This window comes from Sciurus vulgaris (genome assembly GCF_902686455.1).
Source record: "Sciurus vulgaris genome assembly, chromosome: 1".
NCBI lineage: Eukaryota > Metazoa > Chordata > Mammalia > Rodentia > Sciuridae > Sciurus > Sciurus vulgaris.
This window is the reverse complement of record NC_136461.1, coordinates 15150070-15169035: the sequence shown is the minus strand read 5'-3', so window position 1 is coordinate 15169035 and position 18966 is coordinate 15150070. Positions and strand designations below refer to the sequence as shown.

Genomic DNA, 18966 nt, shown 5'->3' with positions numbered 1-18966 from the left:
ACGGTGAGTCGTAGAAGACAAACGCGCCCTCGAAAGCACCTAGCCCTCGCTTGGCACTTGGGAGCCCTTCAGTAGGCAGCGGCCCGTGTGTCTGTGGGGTTGTTAGTGGAGGACAGCAACAATCTAGGACCAGATATGGACACCAACCTGAAATCACAAGGTCTCTGTCTGCAATGGGGTGGTGCCCCACCCGCCACCTCCCATGCTCAGGGGGAGGCTGGCATCGGCCTTGGCTGCTGATCGGGGTCAGCCCCAAACTCTGATCCCAGAGCACCCTCGGTGGGTCTGACTCCCTCGTTCCTTTTTCTTTACAGAATCCACAACTTAGACCAAAGTTGCCAAGGGACATACATCTGCCAGGCCCATGGGCCTTGGGGACAGGCCCAGGCCAGTGCCCAGCTGGTTGTCCAAGGTAGGGAAGTCCCCTGCATGTGGAAGGACTAGGCGAATTGTGGGAATCTTGCTTGCGGCGGGGGTCGTGGTTTGGATTGCGGGGCAGGCATAGCGAGCGGTGCTCAGGCCTGCAAAGCGTGGACCGGCGGATGGTAATGCGCACATGCAGAGAGCCACCAGGAGCGTTCGTGGAGTTATGAACATGCTGAGAGGGAGGGTGGCCAGGCCGGGCTGGCGAGCTCCAGGTTGGTCCGTGGCCTCCCCAGCCAGCTAACCTCGCCGCCTCCTCCCCAGCCCTGCCCTCCGTGCTCATCAACATCCGCACCTCGGTGCAGACCGTGGTCGTCGGCCATGCTGTTGAGTTTGAGTGCCTGGCACTGGGTGACCCCAAGCCTCAGGTGACATGGAGCAAAGTTGGAGGACACCTGCGGCCTGGCATCGTGCAGAGTGGAAACGTCATCAGGATCGCGCACGTGGAGCTGGCTGATGCGGGACAGTACCGCTGCGCCGCCACCAACGCGGCCAGGCAACCACCCAGTCCCACGTGCTGCTGCTTGTGCAGGGTGAGGGCAGCAGGCACGTGGGGGCGGGCGCGGACCAGGGCTCCTCGCACCGCCATCTCCTCCTGGCCTGCCGATCTCCTTCCCGCGGTCCTGAGGATTTGCTGGTGGGCATATGAAGGGGCAGGTTGCATCGCAAATGTTGGCAAGAGGGGTAAAGTGGGTGCCCCCCAGAAGCAGCCGCGCCGTGGCCTCAGGAGGAGAAAGGATCTGCAGTCCTCCCTCGGGAGCACCAGCTCCGAGGCAGGGGGCTGCAGCCGCTCCTGACAGACGGCGGGCTCGCGCACTGCAAGTGTCGTGGAAGGTAAAGGGAGGACAGCAGACGCAGGCACGGGCTGTTTTCCTGAAAGCCGTGCCTGTAACTGCCCCCAGAGCCCCTCTCCTACGTAGCACCCTAGAACCTTCCTGGAGTCCCCACCGGGCTCCACAGTTTTCTTCCCGGGCCTGTTGAAAAGGTCTTGGCTGTGGAGCCAAGTGGTCCTGTCCCCGCAACCAAGACTCAGCAGCCACACCCCCTCATCTGTAAAGCAGGCATGGCGCATCCCTCAAGGGATGGCATGGTTAGAGATGGGGCAGGACCCAGGCTGGGCGCACCCATGGTGGCTGTCATCCTGCTGATGGCCTGTGCCTCGTCCCCCTAGCCTTGCCCCAGATCTCCACACCACCAGAGGTGCGTGTGCCTGCCGGCTCTGCAGCTGTCTTCCCCTGCATGGCCTCCGGCTACCCGACTCCGGACATCACCTGGAGCAAGGTAAATGCTGGGCCTGTGTCACTGGACAGGACCAGGTCTGAGCCACCTTAGCGTCCCGGGGCCCCCGCACATTCCTGGCAAGCGAGGGTGGGAGACCGGTCCCATGACGGACATGGGCCAAGGCCGGGATCCTCAGTGCTGATGTTTGCAGCTGGACGGCCACCTGCCTCCCGACAGCCGCCTAGAGAACAACATGCTCATGCTGCCCTCCGTCCGGCCCCAGGATGCGGGCACGTACGTCTGCACCGCCACCAACCGGCAGGGCAAGGTCAAAGCCTTTGCCCACCTGCAGGTCCCAGGTTAGACACGCCCCCAGAGTTGGCAGTGCCCCCCCCACCCAGTCCCTGGTGGGCATCTAACGGACTCTCTGCCGGCAGAGCGGGTGGTGCCCTACTTCACCCAGACCCCCCACTCCTTCCTGCCGCTGCCCACCATCAAGGATGCCTACAGGAAGTTTGAGATCAAGATCACCTTCCGGCCAGACTCTGCCGATGGTAAGCGGCAGGAGTGGGTCTTGGGGCTGGCCTGGGAGGGAACCTCGTGGCAGCCCCCAGTCCGGCCCAGGGCCCTCAGCCCTCCCTGTGCTGGAGCCCCCAGGCTGCAGGCCTCCACTCGGGGCTCTCTTTTCTGCCTCTTCTCCTTGCCACTCTCCTCCGTGGTATCCCGGCCTCCCAGGGTCCCTCTGCCCTTGGCGCCTCAGAGTCCAACCCTCTGTCCTGTCTGCTCTTCCTCTCTCTGCATCTCTCACCCATTCCTCCTCTCTCTCCCTCGCCTCTCACGGCTCTCTGACTCCCTGGCCAGGCCTCCTCCTCTACTCGGGTGAGTCTGCCTCCCTTGCTCTTCAGGTGCAGCCTATGGGGTGCATTAAGCAAGGTCCTTTCTGCCTAGTGGCTCAGCCTTCAGTTTAGGGCCCCCGACCTGTGAGAGGCCCCTGGCCACGTGAGGCGTGCCAAGGGGAGGGGCCACAGCCCGGTAGAAAGGCACCAGAGCTTGGGTCGTTCTAGGCGGAGGGCGGGACCCGTGGCTGCCCGGAGACCCCTCACACGGCTGTGCCGCGCAGGGATGCTGCTGTACAACGGGCAGAAGCGGGTCCCGGGGAGCCCCACCAACCTAGCCAGCAGGCAGCCCGACTTCATCTCCTTCGGCCTTGTGGGCGGAAGACCTGAATTCCGGTGAGACCTTGACCGCCCCTCTACCCGGGGCAGACAGGACCTTGATCGGGCATACGTATGTCCCCATAAGCCACGGCAGAGAGGCAGGGCCATCTCAGACAGACCCAGAGCAGCGAAGCCAGGTGCCGGCTGCAGGTCCTGGAGCCAGGAAACACTCTGAGCCCCGTGGGCTGCCCAGGAACAGCTCCCAGGGGTGGGTAGAGGGAGAGAAGACCGGGGGAAGGATCAGGGACGAGCTGGCCCGGGGCAGGCGCCAGGGGACAGGGCATGACCTAGAGCAGCCCTCCTTACGAACCCTGTGCCTACTCTCTCCTCCCCTGGCGCTGGCCCCCGAGCAGGTTCGACGCAGGCTCTGGCATGGCCAGCATCCGCCACCCCACCCCACTGGCCCTGGGCCAATTCCACACAGTGACCCTGCTGCGCAGCCTCACCCAGGGCTCACTGATCGTGGGCAACCTGGCTCCTGTCAACGGGACCTCCCAGGTGAGACCCGACTGGTCCCCGTGCCCGCCCCCTGTCCCTGCCCAGCCGTCTGCCGTCCCTGACTTCCCCACCTTCCCAGGGCAAGTTCCAGGGTCTGGACCTGAACGAGGAGCTGTACCTGGGCGGGTACCCCGACTACAACGCCATCCCCAAGGCAGGGCTGAGCAGCGGTTTCGTAGGTGAGGCAGAGCCCCGGGAACCCTGGGGGCGCGGCGGGCGTGGCTCCGGCGCCCCTGCCCCTGGCTCACCTGCACCCTGCTCTGCCAGGCTGTGTCCGGGAGCTGCGCATCCAGGGTGAGGAGACCGTCTTCCACGACCTCAACCTCACTGCGCACGGCATCTCTCACTGCCCCACGTGCCGGGACCGGCCCTGCCAGGTGGCCCACGCCCACACCCACGCCCCCTCTGGCAGCCCTGAGTCACGGGGGGAAGGGGACAGGACTGGGGTGTCCTCGGCCTGACCCCCGGGGGCCGATTTTCAGAACGGGGGTCAGTGCCGTGACTCGGAGAGCAGCAGCTACGTGTGCGTGTGCCTGGCGGGCTTCACCGGGAGCCGCTGTGAGCATTCACAGGCCCTGCACTGCCACCCAGGTGCGTCCTGACCCCGCGGCCACCGTCGCCCTGGGCATTTGCCCCCACCACTGCTGCCCCTTCATGTCCAGCCACTCTCCAGCTGCCGGGGCGCTTCTGCCTCCCATCATTCTTATCCAAGTACCAGGTTCCTGCCTTCCTGGTCACCAGGTTCTCCCCAACCTGTCACTGTTCCCTGGGTCCCTGCCACCTCCCCATCTTACTACCCAGGTGCCTGTCACCCCACACTGTTACCCACGCAGTCTTTAGTTTGGGGGGGAGTGGTCAAGTACAGTCCACACCGAGACACGTGGTCGCTCCTTCACACCCTGGCCGTCCCCCACGTGAAGTCTCTTCTGGCCCCATCCCACTCCCTCACTTCCTGGGCAGCCTCTCAGCTGACCTGGCCCTCGGGAGCTGAGTCCCGCAGGGTGCAAAGGACGGGGCTCAGGCCTCGTGTCCTCACTGGCCCCTGCGCTCCCCAGAGGCCTGTGGGCCGGACGCCACCTGTGTGAACCGGCCGGACGGTCGAGGCTACACCTGCCGCTGCCACCTGGGTCGCTCAGGGGTGAGGTGGTGAGGAAGGGTGAGTGGAATCAGGGCGACACCCTCCGGTCTCAGTGGTGGCCACGAGGCTGGGCAAGGGACTCAGAGGCCAGGAGGAGCCTGCAGGTGACAGAGGCACTCCCCAGAAGCTCTCCGGCGCTCAGCCACGCTCCCTCATGCTCGGGCCCGAGTCCCTTACCGAGGCCCCCTGGTAGAGGACAGCTGTCTTCTTAGAGGTCACTGCAGTCTGACCTCCCTGCCCAGGGCCAGGGCGCTGGGCATCAACAGCTGTGCCCACACGTTCCTGAGCCTCTGGGTTGGGGTGTGAGGGGCTGGGTCTCACCTGGGACTCCGCTGTCCCCACTGCCCCGGGCTGACCCGTGACTGCTGCAGGGGTGACCGTGACCACCCCGTCCCTGTCGGGCGCCGGCTCCTACCTGGCTCTGCCCGCCCTCACCAACACGCACCACGAGCTGCGCCTGGATGTGGAGTTCAAGCCACTGGCACCCGAAGGGCTCTTGCTGTTCAGCGGCGGGAAGAGCGCGCCTGTGGAGGACTTTGTGTCCCTGGCATTGGTCGGCGGCCACCTGGAGTTCCGCTACGAGCTGGGGTCAGGTACGTGCCTGGTGCCAAACGCAGGGGAGCCTCTGGGCACCGCGTCCTATGCCCGCTGGCTCTCCTGCCCGAGGAGGCGCTAAGGAGCAAATCCAGGCACCAAAGCACCCGATGCCCCCATTCCTGCACGTTGTCCATGTGTGATGTCCACAGCCCCTCGTCCCTCAGTGGGAAGCCCGAGGCCAGACGTTCCCTGTCTGTGGGGGGACCAGGTCCCCCGCCCGACCCCACCTGGCACTCTCCTCAGGGCTGGCCGTCCTGCGAAGCACGGAGCCTCTGGCCCTGGGCCGCTGGCACCACGTGTCCGCGGAGCGCCTCAACAAGGACGGCAGCCTGCGGGTGAATGGGGGGCGCCCCGTGCTGCGCTCCTCGCCGGGCAAGAGCCAGGGCCTCAACCTGCATACGCCCCTCTACCTGGGCGGCGTGGAGCCCTCCGTGCCGCTCTCTCCGGCCGCCAACGTGAGCGCCCACTTCCGAGGCTGCGTGGGCGAGGTGAGTGTCCCGAGGACTGTGGGAGGGCGGGGGGCCAGCAGGGCCACGCTTCCCGGCCTGGGTTTCCCCCATGTGTTGGGAACAGTAGCGCCCACTTGGAAGGACCTGCTGAGGACCACTGCCTGGACCTGCTCCTGGTGCCCTCTGCTGCGCCCGTCCACCGGCCTCCTGCATCCCTTTCGTCTCTCAGCGTCCCTGTGCCCACAGGTGTCAGTGAATGGCAAGCGGCTGGACCTCACCTACAGCTTCCTGGGCAGCCAGGGTGTTGGGCAGTGTTACGACAGCTCCCCCTGTGAGCGCCAGCCCTGCCGCAGCGGCGCCACGTGCATGCCCGCCGGCGAGTATGAGTTCCAATGCTTGTGTCCAGACGGCTTCAAGGGTGAGGAGCAGGCTGGGGTGTGGGGCGCGGGCGCAGGCGGCACCCCGGCCCTGGCCCGCCCACCCACCTCCGCCCTGGCCTGCAGGGGACCTTTGCGAGCACGAGGAGCACCCCTGCCAGCTGCGCGAGCCCTGTCTGCACGGGGGCACCTGCCAGGGCACCCGCTGCCTCTGTCTCCCTGGCTTCTCTGGCCCACGCTGCCAACAAGGTACCAGGCCTGGCTTTGTCCACCTCCCTCGGGGGCCCTGGGGCTGGACACAGTGCCCAGGTGTCTGTGCCCACCAGCTGGACCCCACCCTTGCCCACAGGCTCTGGACATGACGCAGCAGGATCCGAGTGGCATCTCGAAGGCAGCGGGGGTAACGGTATGTCCTTGCTGTGGCCATCCAGGGAAGCCATTGTCCCTTCGACCCCCAGTCTTCCAGTTACCCACATCCTCAATTCCACCTCTAAGCCAAACAGACCCTTGTAGGGCTCGCTGGGCACAGACTGGTAGAATAGAGTAGCCACACAGACCAGGGTCCTGCCCCACTCATTTTTGGCAGGGTGACCTTAGGCAAGACTTCGGACCACTCTGAGCTCAAGTTTTCTCCTCTGTGATCGTGCAACCAAGCAAACATCAGTCGTGTGCCCCCATTGCCCTGGGAGCGACCCGTAGAAGATGAGTAAGCAGGACCCTCATCTCAAGGATCATCTAATTAAAAGCAGACGCAAAGCAGACGCAAAGCCGGCGCGGTGGCACATGCCTGTGACCCCAGGGGCTCTGGAGGCTGAGGCAGGAGGCTCCCAGGTTCAGCAGTTATCCTGATTGCTTGGTGGAGAGCTGCAGAGCATCCGCCCTTGCAGCTGCCAGGCCTATGGTGGTCTGCAGGCCTGCGGGGTGGGTCTGACCTGGTAGCGTTGTGGATGCGGTGGCCCTGGAGCTGGAGGGTCCAGGTTGTGGGCTTCCCACTGCTCGGCATGTTACCTGCCCTGGGCCTGGTGTCCCACTGTAAGACAAGGGTCACATGGACTCTGAACAGCCAGTTGCCAGAGACTGAGGGGATCAGCTGCCACAGTTTGCTGAGGACTAAGGGTTTCAGGAGTCGTAGGGCTTTGAAGGCCAAAGCCAGACAGACCCCGTTAAACAGGGCATGGACGGCCAACTGCATAAAATAAGATACACAGGATTTCGGAAGAAACTGGCTAGACTGAAACAAAGTTATCAGTTTCTTAGATTTGTGACACACACGCTTCTTTATTAGCACATTCAGTGACAAGATCTCGTGTGGTCTGAAGAGCTTCTGCCATTTTCAAAACAGTTATGAACAGAAACAAGATTTCAAAACATCTGCAGCTAAAAAAAATGGCTACTATAAGGTGATAAGCAAATATTAGTGACAGTCACAGGCCCTCTTGCTGCTGCTTTGGTTGCTCCTGCATCCCTGGTTGAAGAAGTGCTGAATGTCAGGGAGAAGCAAGTGAGAACAGATGCAGTTTCCCATCCAAGTTCTCAGACCCCTGAACTGTGTCGATGGGCCCTCTGCCTATCCGGGTGTCTGGGGATGTGGGGACTGCAGGTTCCGAGCCCTGGCAGTTGGGTGGAGTTGGGGGTCAGGGAGCCACTGGGGACCGATGGGAGTGGGGGGCCTCACCGCCCGCTCCCATCCCACCCCCGCAGATGCCCCTGGGCAGTACGGAGCCTACTTCCACGATGGTGGCTTCCTCTCCCTCCCCGGCCGAGTCTTCTCCAGGAGGTAAGAGGCATGGGTTGGGAGAGTCAGGCCTCAGGGGGAGGACAGAGAGATTTCTGTCCCCTCACCCACTCCTTCCCCCCAGCCTGCCTGAAGCCCCGGAGACTGTGGAGCTGGAGGTTCGGACCAGCACAGCCAGTGGCCTCCTGCTCTGGCAGGGTGTGGTGAGTGGGCAGGGGCTGGCCTCCTGGTGGCCGGGGCAGTGGGGAGACAGGAAGCGGGAGGCCACGGCCATAGGGGACTCGGCATTCTAGGCTGGGGACCCAGAGACCTTGTGCTTCCTTGGCAGGACGCGGGAGAGGCCGGCCGGGCAAGGACTTCATCAGCCTGGGGCTGCAGAACGGCACCTTGTCTTCAGGTGGGTCCTGGCGCCTGCCTTCCTCCCCTTGCCCGCCCCTCCCGCGGGCAGCTGCCACTCCTAGAGCCGCACCTCCAGTCCCGCCCCAGCTCACAACTCCTCCGCCTGCCCCCACAGCTACCAGCTGGGCAGCGGGGAGGCCCGCCTGGTCTCCGAGGACCCCATCAACGACGGCGAGTGGCACCGAGTGTCGGCACTGCGGTAAGGAATGGGCCAGTGGGCACGAGGGATAAGGGCCCTCGGTCCTGCCTGGGGACAGGATGCCCATGATGGCTCCTGACCTCCGGGGACAGAAGGTGGAGCCAGAGCCGGGGACGCTCCCCGGGCAGGGCAAGCTCCAGGTGGCAGGGGTCCCTGGGGACCGGGAGGACCTAGAACAGGGCTCAGAGCTGGCTTTGTGGGCCGCATCTCCCACCGGGAAGGAGGGACTGAAGCAGAGTGTGGGCTGGTCTGTCTGGAGTCTGTTTCGGAGGCCGAGTTTCTGTGGGGGGCAGGGAGGATGGGAATGCAGGGCGAGGGGCCTGACCCAGATCCACCGCAGAGAGGGCCGGCTAGGCTCCATCCAGGTCGATGGCGAGGAGCTGGTCAGCGGCCAGTCCCCAGGCCCTAACGTGGCGGTCAACACCAAGGGCAGTGTCTACGTCGGTGAGTCCTGCGCTGGGCTTCTTCCCCGGCGGGGAAGGACCCACCCCCTGCAGTGCGGGAGTCCCCGAGCCTGCTCGGTTCTGGCTTCTGGAGCCAACAGGTCCCCATTCTCCGCTCCCCACAGGCGGAGCCCCTGACGTGGCGGCGCTGACCGGGGGCAGGTTCTCCTCGGGCATCACGGGCTGTATCAAGAATCTGGTGCTGCACTCAGCCGGGCCTGGGCGCGCTGCCCCCCACAGCCCCTGGACCTGCAGCACCGCGCCCAAGGCCGGGGCCAAACACACGCCGTGCCCCTCATAGGCTCCGGCGGCCCCACACGGACTCCCGGGCAGCGCCCCCGCCCGACAATGTCGAGTATATTATTATTAATATTATTAAGGTGGATTTTTTGTAAGAAACTGAGGCAATGCCACGCTTTGCTGCTACCGCCCTGGGCTGGACTGGAGGGGGGCATGCCACCCCCTCACACGTGGACAAGGCCGTGGGCTGGAGGGGGCAGGTGGGGCGGGAACCAGGTCGCCTCTGAGGGCCACCAGGACTTGCGTCAGCCCGCTGGCTGGGTGGAACTGCCGCACTCTGCTGCCCACATGGGGCTTCCTGCGTTGGGGCCGCCCGGCCCACTCCTCATTCTACGGAGAGCAGACCTCAGCTTACCCTGGAACCAGGTGCCTAAAGAGGGGCCATTGCAGTGGCCGTGGCCACTCCTCTCTTCAGAGAGGAAGGCGGGAAAGCCCCACTGTGCCCCTGTGGAACAGGCAGTTGGCCCGACCCCACCAGCCCCTGCGCCTCGCCTGGCCAGCAGGGCCACCTGCCCGGCAGCCTCCCTCCCACCAAGCCCCGGCCCGCACTCCCTCCCCAGCACACAGCCAGGGCCTCCCTCAGGAGCGCCAAGGCAGAGGCCCACTGAGAGGCCTCCTGCTGCACCAGGCCACACTCCCCGCCCGTCTGGAGGTGAAGGCCCAGGAGACGTGGGGAGCCTTTGGTCAGGAAGAGCCAGTGCCTTGGGCAGGGGATCAAGACTCCTGACTGGGAGGGAGAGGAGGGGAGGTGACCACCCTGCCCACCTGGGAGCCGAGGACCCAGCAGGGCAAGCGGGCCCTAGACTGTGGTATTGGACACCTGGCCTCAGGGTCCTGCAAGGGACCCTGCCGTGGTCTTTGTCTTGATTTTTCTTAATAAACGGTGCTACCCCCGCCAGGGGTCTCCTGTGTCTTTGACTAGGGCCCAACTCAGCCACACCTGAGTGTGTGCCAGGGGGCGCAGAGCTGGCCACAGAAGCCCTGGAGTGAAGCGAGGTGGCCTTGGGCACGGAGGTTGTGTCCTCCCGTGACCCCACAACGTAGGCACCACATCACATTCCCCCAGCCCCCTGCCACAGGACCAGTTCCTGTGTGTGCTTTACCTCCTGTGACCCTCACAGCCTGGGCAGCAGGACTTGTACTATTTTCCAGAGGTGTAGACTGAGTCTCAGAGGGACAAGTGACCTGCCCAGGTCAGCCAGCCAGCCAGGACTGAGCTCAGAGTGTGTCTGACCCCAGAACCCACTCTCCTCCAGGGATCCCCACGGCCTCTCTAGGGATGGCCTCCTGATCCTGGAAGGCCAGCCCTCTCTGCTGCAGCCCCCCGGGGGCAACCTGGCCAGGATACGTGTAGCAGATGTTCCAGGGTGCACTGCACTGCAGGCGGAGGCCATGGGTACCAGGTTTCCAGGCCAGCCAGCCCAGGGAGCAGCAGCACCAGAGGAGGCCCACGAGGAGGCCAGCAGAGGCCAGCAGCAGCGTGGAGGCCAGTGCCATCCCCTGGAACCAGGGGCCTGCCGGGGAGAAGGGAGTCCGCTTAGCCACGGTCTGAGCCCACAGCCCTGTCCCCATCACCCAGACAGGAACAGGTGTGGAGAGTAGGGATGCCCTGTCACCAACACCTCTACCTTCCAAAGCTGCATCCTGCTGGGCAGGGTGCCCGCCTCCTGGGGGGCTCCTCTCGGCTGCGATGGGGAGGGGGTCTGCAGACCTGAGAGCCGGGGAGCACGTCAGGGGCTCGGAGGTGTCATTTGTGTTCCTGGTCCATCCGGGTGTGGGAGAGGGGCCTGCAGTGGGGATCACCGCGAGTGCATGGGGACCGCCCTCTGGGCAGGCTCGGTTCCGCCCAGTCCTCGTGAGCCCTCCCAGGTGGTCACCCTGAGTGCTTCCATTTTCCAGATATGGAGGGTGAGGTCACACAGGCGGAAGCAGGGACAGGACTTGAACTCGCCCAGGCTCCCTCCCGAGCTGCTCAGGAGGGGAGCGTGCGCAGGGGTACTGAGCTCCCGGTGCGCTGAGCTCCACGCTCTGGGCCCTTTCCCCACGGTGCTTCACCCCAGTTGAGGCCAACTCTGAGTGGCTGGGTCTGTCGTCCCCATTTCACAGAGAAACACCCGGAGGCAGGGAGCGTCTGATTCTTCACTCATTTGAACAGGGTCTACCAGGCAGCCACCATAGCCCAGATGTTGCTCCAGGGACTGGGGACAGAGAGTGAACAAACCAGACAACAAGGTCACAGGCCAGGTGCGATGGCCCGCGCCCGTGACCCCAGAGTCTTGAGAGGCTGAGGCAGGGGAATCACAAGTTCACAGCCAGCCCCAGCAACTTAGGGAGGCTTTAAGCAACTTAGGGAGACCCTGGCTCAAAATAAAAAAAAGGGCTGGGGATGTGGCTCAGTGGTTAAGCCCCCCAGGTTAAATCCTGGTACAAAAAAAAAAAAAACACATCAGCATTTATCAATGGGGTCAACGCTACGAGGAGAAAGTATGCCCGGCGAGGCACAGGGCGTCTTGGCTGGGAGCAGGGGGCTGTTTTTTATTGTGGGGAGGTGTACGTGACATTTCCCATTTTAACCTCTTTTTATTTTTATTTATTTATTTATTTATTTTGGTACTAGAGATTGAACCCAGGGGTGCTTAATCACTGAGCCACATCCCCAGCCTTTTTTGTTGTTGTTTAATTTGGAGATAGAGTCTCACTAACGTTGCTTAGGGCCTTGCTTAGTTGCTGAGGCTGTCCTTGAGCTTGCAATTCTCCTGCCTCGGCCTCCTGAGCCGCTGAATTACAGGTGTGCTTCACCACTCCTGGCCCATTTTAAGTGCACCGTTCAGCGACATTAAGCGACTTTCACATTTTGCGACTATCACTCCCTACCCCAGAAATGCCTGCATCTTCCCAAACTGAAACTCACTACCCATTAAACACTGACTCCCCACCCTGACAGCCACGGCTGGCCCACCACAGGTGCATACAACCCACACGATCACACTTTCTGGATTGTTCTTTCTACTTTCTGTCTGTGAATCTGAGTTCTCTAGATTCCTCGTAGAAGTGGAACATACGATGTTCGCCCTCTTGGAACTGGCTTATCTCGCTTAGCATCAGGCTCATCCATGCTGTAGCCCAGGTCGGAACTGTGTTCCTTTGTAGGGAGATTAATATTCCACTGTCTGGATCTGTATTTCACTTATGCATTCATCTGTAGGTGGTTCACAGATTACCATTCCTGACATAAAGGGGTCAGGAAATAACGTGGTTAAGTAGAGGCCGGGCCCAGGGTGCATGCCTGTAATCCCAGCAGCTCAGGAGGCTAAGTTAGGAGGATCATGAGTTCAAAGCCAGCCTCAGCAACTTAGCAAAGTCCTAAGCAATTTAGCGAGACCTTGTCTCCAAATTAAACAACAAAAAAGGCTGGGGATGTGGCTCAGTACGTAAGCACTTCTGGGTTCAATACCTAGTGCAAAAAAAAAAGAAGGAAGGGTTAAGCCCAGACCTGCCTGGAGACCAAGGAATGAGCTTGGGAGCTCTAAAGAAAAGGCTTCCTTGTGTTTTCTCTGGCTTTGTGACCTTCAGCGGGTTTCTTTCTAGACCTGTTTCTCCACCTGCAAAATGTGAGGGTCAGACGGCCTTGGGGTTCTGAAAGTGTCTTGAGAGTGATTAACTCAGGACCCTCAGACCGAGGCTCCTGGGTCCAATCACACAGCATCTCCTTTTGCTGTCCTGGGCCTGGCGCCAGTGCCACTGAAGACGGCTCCACCACGGGCGTCACTTGGAAGCGCTGGGCTGGATCCTCTCCAGGCCTCCTGCTCTGGCCTTCAGCTCTTCGTCCAGACTCCTCCCCCTGCTGCCGTCCAGACTCCTCCCCCTGCTGCCGTCCTGTCCTCAGCCCACCCGATGCTCCCCTGCCTCCAGCCTCCCCAGCTCCTGCCCCCCCCGCCACGCCCTTCACTGACCTCTGCAGTTGGCTGGTGGCCAGGAGCCCTGGTCACTGCCATCGCCACAGTTGTCCATGCCCCAGTGGTCACACACCAGGCCCGGTGGGATGCATCTGCCATTCTGGCAGCGGAAGTAGCCTCCGCAGGGTGCTGGGGTAGAGAGGGGAAGGCTTGGATGAGTCCTGGGTGCGGCTGGTGACACAGCAGGGTGTGTGACCCGTGGGGAGAGCGAGCGGGAGGTATGAGCAGAGGGCCACCATCGGGCGCTCGCAGACAGGAAGAGGGGAGGAAGGGCCAGAAGGTCAGGAGGATGAGGACCATGGTGGTGGCAGCTGACACTGTGTTTCTACTTTGTGCCCAGCATGGTTCTAAACATCCCAGCTTAATAGTCCCCACAACAACCCCATGGAGTCATACTGCTGTTGACCCCATGTAGAGATAAGACGGAAGTGCAGAGAGTTAAGTCACCTGACCGAGGTCACACAGCTTATAAGTAAGTCTAAGCTGGCTCTAAGTTGTGCTCGTAAATGAACACTGCGCACGCACGTGTGTGCTCACACTGTGTAGTATCCCAGTGAACCTGGACACCCAATAAATGCTGCTCATGGCCTTGTGCTTGCCAACTGCTCTTCCTGGAATGCTCTCCCCTGGGCATCACTCGAGTGTAACCTTCTCCACCAGCCTTCCCAGCCTCCTTGGAAAGCTTGCCTCCCCTCACCCGGACTCCTCCCCGCCTTCTGATTCAGGGTCCTCTGCAGCACTTGCCCCATCTGCAGAACACAGACCTGCTTTGCTGTGCTCTGTCCCCCACCAGGTCAGCTGCCAGAGCAGGGGCAGCCCTGGGCATGTAGCCAGATTTATGGGGCTTTGGGGTCTGGAATGTCCCTCCCTGTGACACCCCCACCCTGCCACCTGGTCACCGCCTCCCTCCCTCTGCCAGGGCCCAGCGCCCTCCCCCTTCTGTGTCCCCTGTGTCCCCACGGTGGCCCTGTTCTCTACAGCAATGTGCTGGGCCCTCTCCCGTCTTCAGTTGCACCCACCCAGCCGGAAAGAGGTGACTTCGCCCACGAAGTCCACGCGGGGCTGGCGGCCTCTGGTGACCAGGCGCAGGCCTAGGGAGGGTCCTGAGGATGCCACCGGGGAGGGAATGGTCAGGCCGCAGAGAGGGGCTCCCAGGGGCCGGGGAGCGCCCGGCGGGCCGTCGTAGAACTGCAGGTAGGAGCCGGGCGTGCAGGGGTCTGCGGGCGCGGGGGCGGAGGCGCTGGGCCCCGGGCGCCCCGAGGTCAGGCTGTAGACCAGGAAGAAGTGGAACTGGAAGCGGATCCTGTCGCCCGGGGCTGCTGCGTCGGGAGCCACGAAGTAGACCCTGCGCGAGGCGGGGTGGGAGCGCAGGCGCAGCGCGGCCCCCTGCCAGGTCCGCCCGCACGGCTCCACCAGGTCGGCTGCGGGAAAGCGCAAACCCGGGGTCAGGCGGCCCGCGCAGTGACCCGGCAAGTCGCCCAGCTCTCTGAGCCTCAGTTTCCTCATCAGGAAAATGGAGATGATTGAGCAGCCTCAGAATTTTAGTGAGGATTGAACCATTTAACTGAGTTCAAACCCACAGTCCCTTATTCCACGGCCCGAGGAGGTGCTTCAGAACTGTCCACATACAGAGAGAAAATACGGTGTATGTTCTACTAGGTTGCAGTCAAATGCAGGCGGCAGCGCTCCAAGATCAAGCACGATCTCTGGCCTGTGTGCACATTCACCCCCGTGGGGCAAGAAAAGACAGGAAGCAGCCTCCTGCCGGGCCAGGCCGGGGATGCCTTTTGAATGTTGGAATTGCAACCAAAGGATTGTGGACCTGGACTGGCCAGGGCTTAGGACAGTACCTGCACTTAATGAGAGTTAGTTCAGTGTCAGTTTCTACTATCTTATTCAAGGATGGGGCGGATGCATTAGGGTGCTAAAGGAGCCAGGTTTTGTACTCCTGATCTTTTTTGCCAGGTTCGGGGATGTGCATGTAGCCCGGTTCCGAACAAAGACTGAAGGAAGCTCTGTTAGGAGACCCTAGGTTGCCTAGGTTTTCCTCCCCATAAAAAAAGAGGGAGCACTAAGTGATGAGGAGTTCCTTTTTCCTCGTGCTTCTGAAAGCTGTTGATTGAGGATGTGATGTCCGGAGCTGCAGCAGTCATCTTACAGGGCGAGGTGGTGAGAATCCAGGGAAACACTGACACAGTTGACCTGCTAACTTAATCACCTCTGGAATCACCTACAGCCTTTTCCTTTTCCTTTTTTTTTTTTTTTTTTTTTTTTTTTTCTTTAATACTGGGGATTGAACCCAGCGTTGGTTTACCACCAAGCTACATCCCCAGTCTTCTTTATTTTTCATTTTGAGACAGGGTCTCACTAAGTGGCTGAGGCTGATCTTGAACTTTTGATCCTCCTGCATGAGCCTCCCTAATTGCCAAGACCACAGGCGCGCACCGCCGCAGCCAGCTTCAGCTCCGTCTAGTTTGGTATACGTTACCTACAGACCCAAACATCCTCCTCTAATTGTGCGGGTCAGATGAGAACATGCGTAAGCACCCAAGCTAGCTATGGTTTTTGTAAAGGCAGAGATAGAGGAGGAGGTGGGCTTCCCAGGGCAAGGCCCGAGCCCCGTGGGCGTTCGGGACCAGCCAGGACGGAGGTCTTCATGGAAGAAATCTTTCACGGGGCTCAGGGCGTGGAAGCGCTCTCTGGTATGTGTGTAGACCTACCAAGGCCAGAGCCTGCCAGGGAAGGAGGGGAGTTTAAGAGTGAAGAAACAGGGGCCAGGGTGGCAGCACAGCCTGTAAGCCCAGTGACTGGGGAGGCTGAGGCAGGAGGATGGCCAGTGTGAGGCCAGCCGGGGCAGCTTACCAAGACCCTGTCTCAAAATAGAAGAATAAAAAGGGCTGGGGATGCAGCTCAGTGATAGAGCAGCCCTGGGTTCAGTGCCCAGAACCGAAAGATATAAGTAAAATGAAAGGAAATGTTAAAGGCGCCCGGGGTCTAGCTCAGTGGAGCGGTGCTGGCCGAGCACGTGGGAGGCCCTGGGCTCCTACCAGGAAGGGAGAGAGAGGGAGGAGTGAGTGGATTGGGCCACTAAATGCGCCAGGCAGGAGGAGCTGGCACGGCCTGCCTCGTCCCACTCACACGGGGACGGTCCGTAGGAGGCAAGGCGGGCCTCGGTCGCCCAGTTTGTTTTGTCTCGCCTTGTTTGGGGGCTGGGTATGGAACCGGCCCGTCCCTGAGACCTCGAGTGAGCGGCCGAGGCAGAAGTGGAGCCGGGCAGAACCGCGAGCCAACAGGGCATCGGATGCCCAAGCCCACCGCATTTTCCTTCTCCAGACCTGGGACTGTCCCTCCTGCCCCAGGTGACTTGGAGCTCCAGCCTTCTGCAAGGATTTGGGGTGCACTTGGGGATACCAAGCAAGACCAGGCACAGGGTTTCCCAGCCCCTTCCACTCGGGGGGCCCGTCCATCGGGCTGACTGCCGGCCGTGGTGACCGGTCTCCTGGGAGCCCTGGCCGGGGCCCTACACTCACCTGTCTCCAGAGCAGACGCAGCCAGGGCGGCCGCCCCCAGCAGGAGCAGCCTTCCCGGCAGCTGCAGCCGACAAGGCCCCATCTGTGCCCAGCAGAGGGCGACCCTAAGACCCTTCCGTTGGGGATCCTTGGGGAGATGAGGGGTGGCCCTGGCCAGCTAGTGGGAAGCTGGCAGGACTCCGGACAGGGAGCACATCCCCCTGCGACTCTGGTCTCTGCACTGCAATCTCTGCTCCCCTTCAGACCCCACTCCTGTGGGGCAGGATTGTGTCTAGGGGTTGCCATGGGGATTGGGGGCCAGAGCTGGAGCCGGGGAGAGGAGGCTGGGAGGATGTCCCTCGCCCCTTGCCAGACAGGAACCAGGAAACTCAGATCCGGCCTAGTCACGGGGCTTCCGGAAAGGGGACCCCAGGCTGAGAGGGCTGTGGCCTTGCTAGATAAGCCTGTGTCACCTCTCAGGTCCAGAGAAGCAGCAAGTGCAGAACAGCCTGGCCCGAGCCGCCCCGTCGCTCACCAGGGCTCCTGCCTCGGGCCTCCCTCGTCCACGGCTGGTCTGCAGGTCGCTCCGTCACCTCCTCAGACCACCTGCCCTGACCACTTCCCAGTTCGGTTCTCCCTGTCGCGCCGTCTCACCTCCCGCAGTGTCCCCGGCTCCTCTGGAGCATTGCCATCCTCACTGTTGTCCTGACTGTTCTGAGGGCCTCCACCGCGGGCCACAGCCCAGTTGTCTTAGTCAGCCTTCTCGCCACTGTGACCAAAAGCCCCGACGGAGCGATTTTGGAGGAGGAGGGTACTTGGCCCTCAGGGTTTCAGAGGTCTCAGTCCACAGGGGACCAGCCCCCTGCTCTGCCTGAGGAGCAGAGCATCATGGCGGAAGGGGTGGCGGAGGGGCCGCCCGGGCCTCCACAGGAGGCAGAGGCTCTGCTCACCAGGGTCAGAATACAAACCCCAGGGCAGGCCCCCAGGGACCTCTCCTCCAGCCACAGCTGCCGCCCAGTGGATCCGTTTGAGTGGATTAATGTACTGATCAGGTTAAGGCTCTCCTAACTCAGTTATTTCGCCTCTAAACTTTCTTGCATTGTCTACACGTGAGTTTTCAGGGGACACCTTATATCTGAACCATAACACCAGCCCTGTTTATTTTTATTTTTGTAGTTGTAGATGAACAGAATGTCTTTATTTTTATGTGGTGCTGAGGATCGAACCCAGTGCCTCTCACATGCTAGGCAAGCGCTCTGCCACTAAGTTATAGCCCCAGCCCAGTCCTGTTTATTTTGAGACAGGGTCTCACTAAGTTGCTGAGGCTGGTCTCCATCTTATGATCCTCCTGCCTCAGCCTCTGGAGCCTCTAGAATTACAGGTATGCACCCCTGCATCTGGCCCATGACTTTTTTTTTTTTTTAACTTTTATTTATTTTATTTTTTTCATTAACTTTTTTTTTGACAGTGATAAATGTTCTTTTGTTTTGTTTTTCTGGTGCTGGGGATTGAACCCAGGGCGTTGTGCATGCAAGGCATGCTCTCTACCAACTGAGCTATATTCCCAGTCCTAAATTATTTTTTAATTATTTTCATACATGTAAATAGGGTAATAATGTTTGTCTCACTGACTTCTTGAATGATACGATATGCCAGGCATTGGCTACAAGTTTGGAACATGCTTTATCATACATAATTATCACAATGATCTGGAAAAACAGTACTCCTATGAGACTTATTTAAATAATGAGAGAGCTGCTGGGCTGGTGGTGCACGCCTGAAATCTCAGTGACTCTGGAGGCTGAGGCAGGAGGATTGCAAAATCAAGATCAGCCTCGGCAGTTTAGCTAGACCCAGTCTCAAAATAAAAGATAAAAAGGGTTGGGGATGTGACTCAGTGACAGAGTACCCTTGGGTTCAATCTCTAGTGCTGGGGAAAGAGAGAGAGGGAGGGAGGGGGAGAGAAAGAGAGAGAGAGAGAAAGAGAGAGAGGAAGGGGGGGGGAGGGAGGGTGGGAGGGGGAGGGGAGGGGGGGAGGTAGAGGGAGAGAGAGAGAGAGAGGGAGAGGGAGGGGGGGGGGGAGAGGGGGAGAACAGGTGATAATAATGAACTAGGTTTGTAAAGTAGCTAGATGATCTTGGGGCCAATGACTCAACATCTCTGTGCATCAGTTTTCTCACCTACAAAATGGGGACAATACTATAGTATTTTAATGAGTTGTCGGGAAGATTAAATTTTTTAAAAAACATGTAAGTTCATTTTTCAAATATTGCTAACCTCTGTTTTAGGCCTTGGAGTAACTTGAGGGAATAAAATAAACGAAAATCTCTAACCTTATAAAACTTACCATTCCAGTGAGGAATAAATAAGCAAAATGTATTATATGTTAAATAGTGATAAATACTAAACAGAGAAAGACAAAGTGAGGTAGGCAGACTTGACATGTCAGAGGGGTGTGGACATCCTGATGGGGTGTCCAAAGAAAGCCTCGCGGAGAGAGGCGGG

General features: G+C 60.5%; 2 protein-coding genes across 2 annotated transcripts in view; one reads left to right on the top strand and one right to left on the bottom strand.

Annotated features, from left to right (window-relative positions):
• The window catches only part of HSPG2 (heparan sulfate proteoglycan 2), an 87146-nt gene extending 78016 nt beyond the window's left edge, over positions 1-9130 (top strand). Inside the window, 27 exon segments of the mRNA XM_079128484.1 lie at positions 315-412; positions 688-917; positions 920-956; positions 1595-1704; positions 1856-2003; positions 2082-2198; positions 2765-2876; positions 3215-3359; positions 3439-3538; positions 3627-3736; positions 3842-3950; positions 4415-4505; positions 4861-5090; positions 5338-5582; positions 5790-5961; positions 6047-6169; positions 6270-6326; positions 7622-7697; positions 7780-7858; positions 7984-7999; positions 8002-8034; positions 8037-8052; positions 8170-8253; positions 8594-8697; positions 8822-8916; positions 8919-8963; positions 8965-9130. Coding sequence (XP_078984610.1) covers positions 315-412; positions 688-917; positions 920-956; positions 1595-1704; positions 1856-2003; positions 2082-2198; positions 2765-2876; positions 3215-3359; positions 3439-3538; positions 3627-3736; positions 3842-3950; positions 4415-4505; positions 4861-5090; positions 5338-5582; positions 5790-5961; positions 6047-6169; positions 6270-6326; positions 7622-7697; positions 7780-7858; positions 7984-7999; positions 8002-8034; positions 8037-8052; positions 8170-8253; positions 8594-8697; positions 8822-8916; positions 8919-8963; positions 8965-8997 — 2815 coding nt within the window. The 3' untranslated portion in view covers positions 8998-9130.
• A 729-nt stretch (positions 9131-9859) lies between these two features.
• On the bottom strand, positions 9860-16667 carry LDLRAD2 (low density lipoprotein receptor class A domain containing 2). Its single transcript, XM_079126404.1, has 4 exons — positions 16483-16667; positions 13972-14373; positions 12950-13081; positions 9860-10783 (listed from the first exon to the last, which is right to left on the bottom strand). The coding sequence occupies exons 1-4, from the start codon at positions 16562-16564 to the stop codon at positions 10215-10217; spliced, it is 1185 nt and encodes a 394-aa protein (XP_078982530.1). The 5' UTR covers positions 16565-16667; the 3' UTR covers positions 9860-10214.
• Between the last annotated feature and the right edge of the window lie 2299 nt (positions 16668-18966).

Excerpts from the sequence above, each read along its gene's own strand:
- LDLRAD2 (XM_079126404.1), bottom strand. The coding sequence starts at position 16,564 with ATGGGGCCTTGTCGGCTGCAGCTGCCGGGAAGGCTGCTCCTGCTGGGG. Across the intron at positions 13,082-13,971 it reads AGTCACCTCTTTCCGGCTGG|CACCCTGCGGAGGCTACTTC; the intron begins GTGGGTGCAACT and ends TCTCTACCCCAG. Across the intron at positions 10,784-12,949 it reads GCCACCAGCCAACTGCAGAG|GCCCCTCTCCCACACCCGGA; the intron begins GTCAGTGAAGGG and ends TCCCCACTGCAG.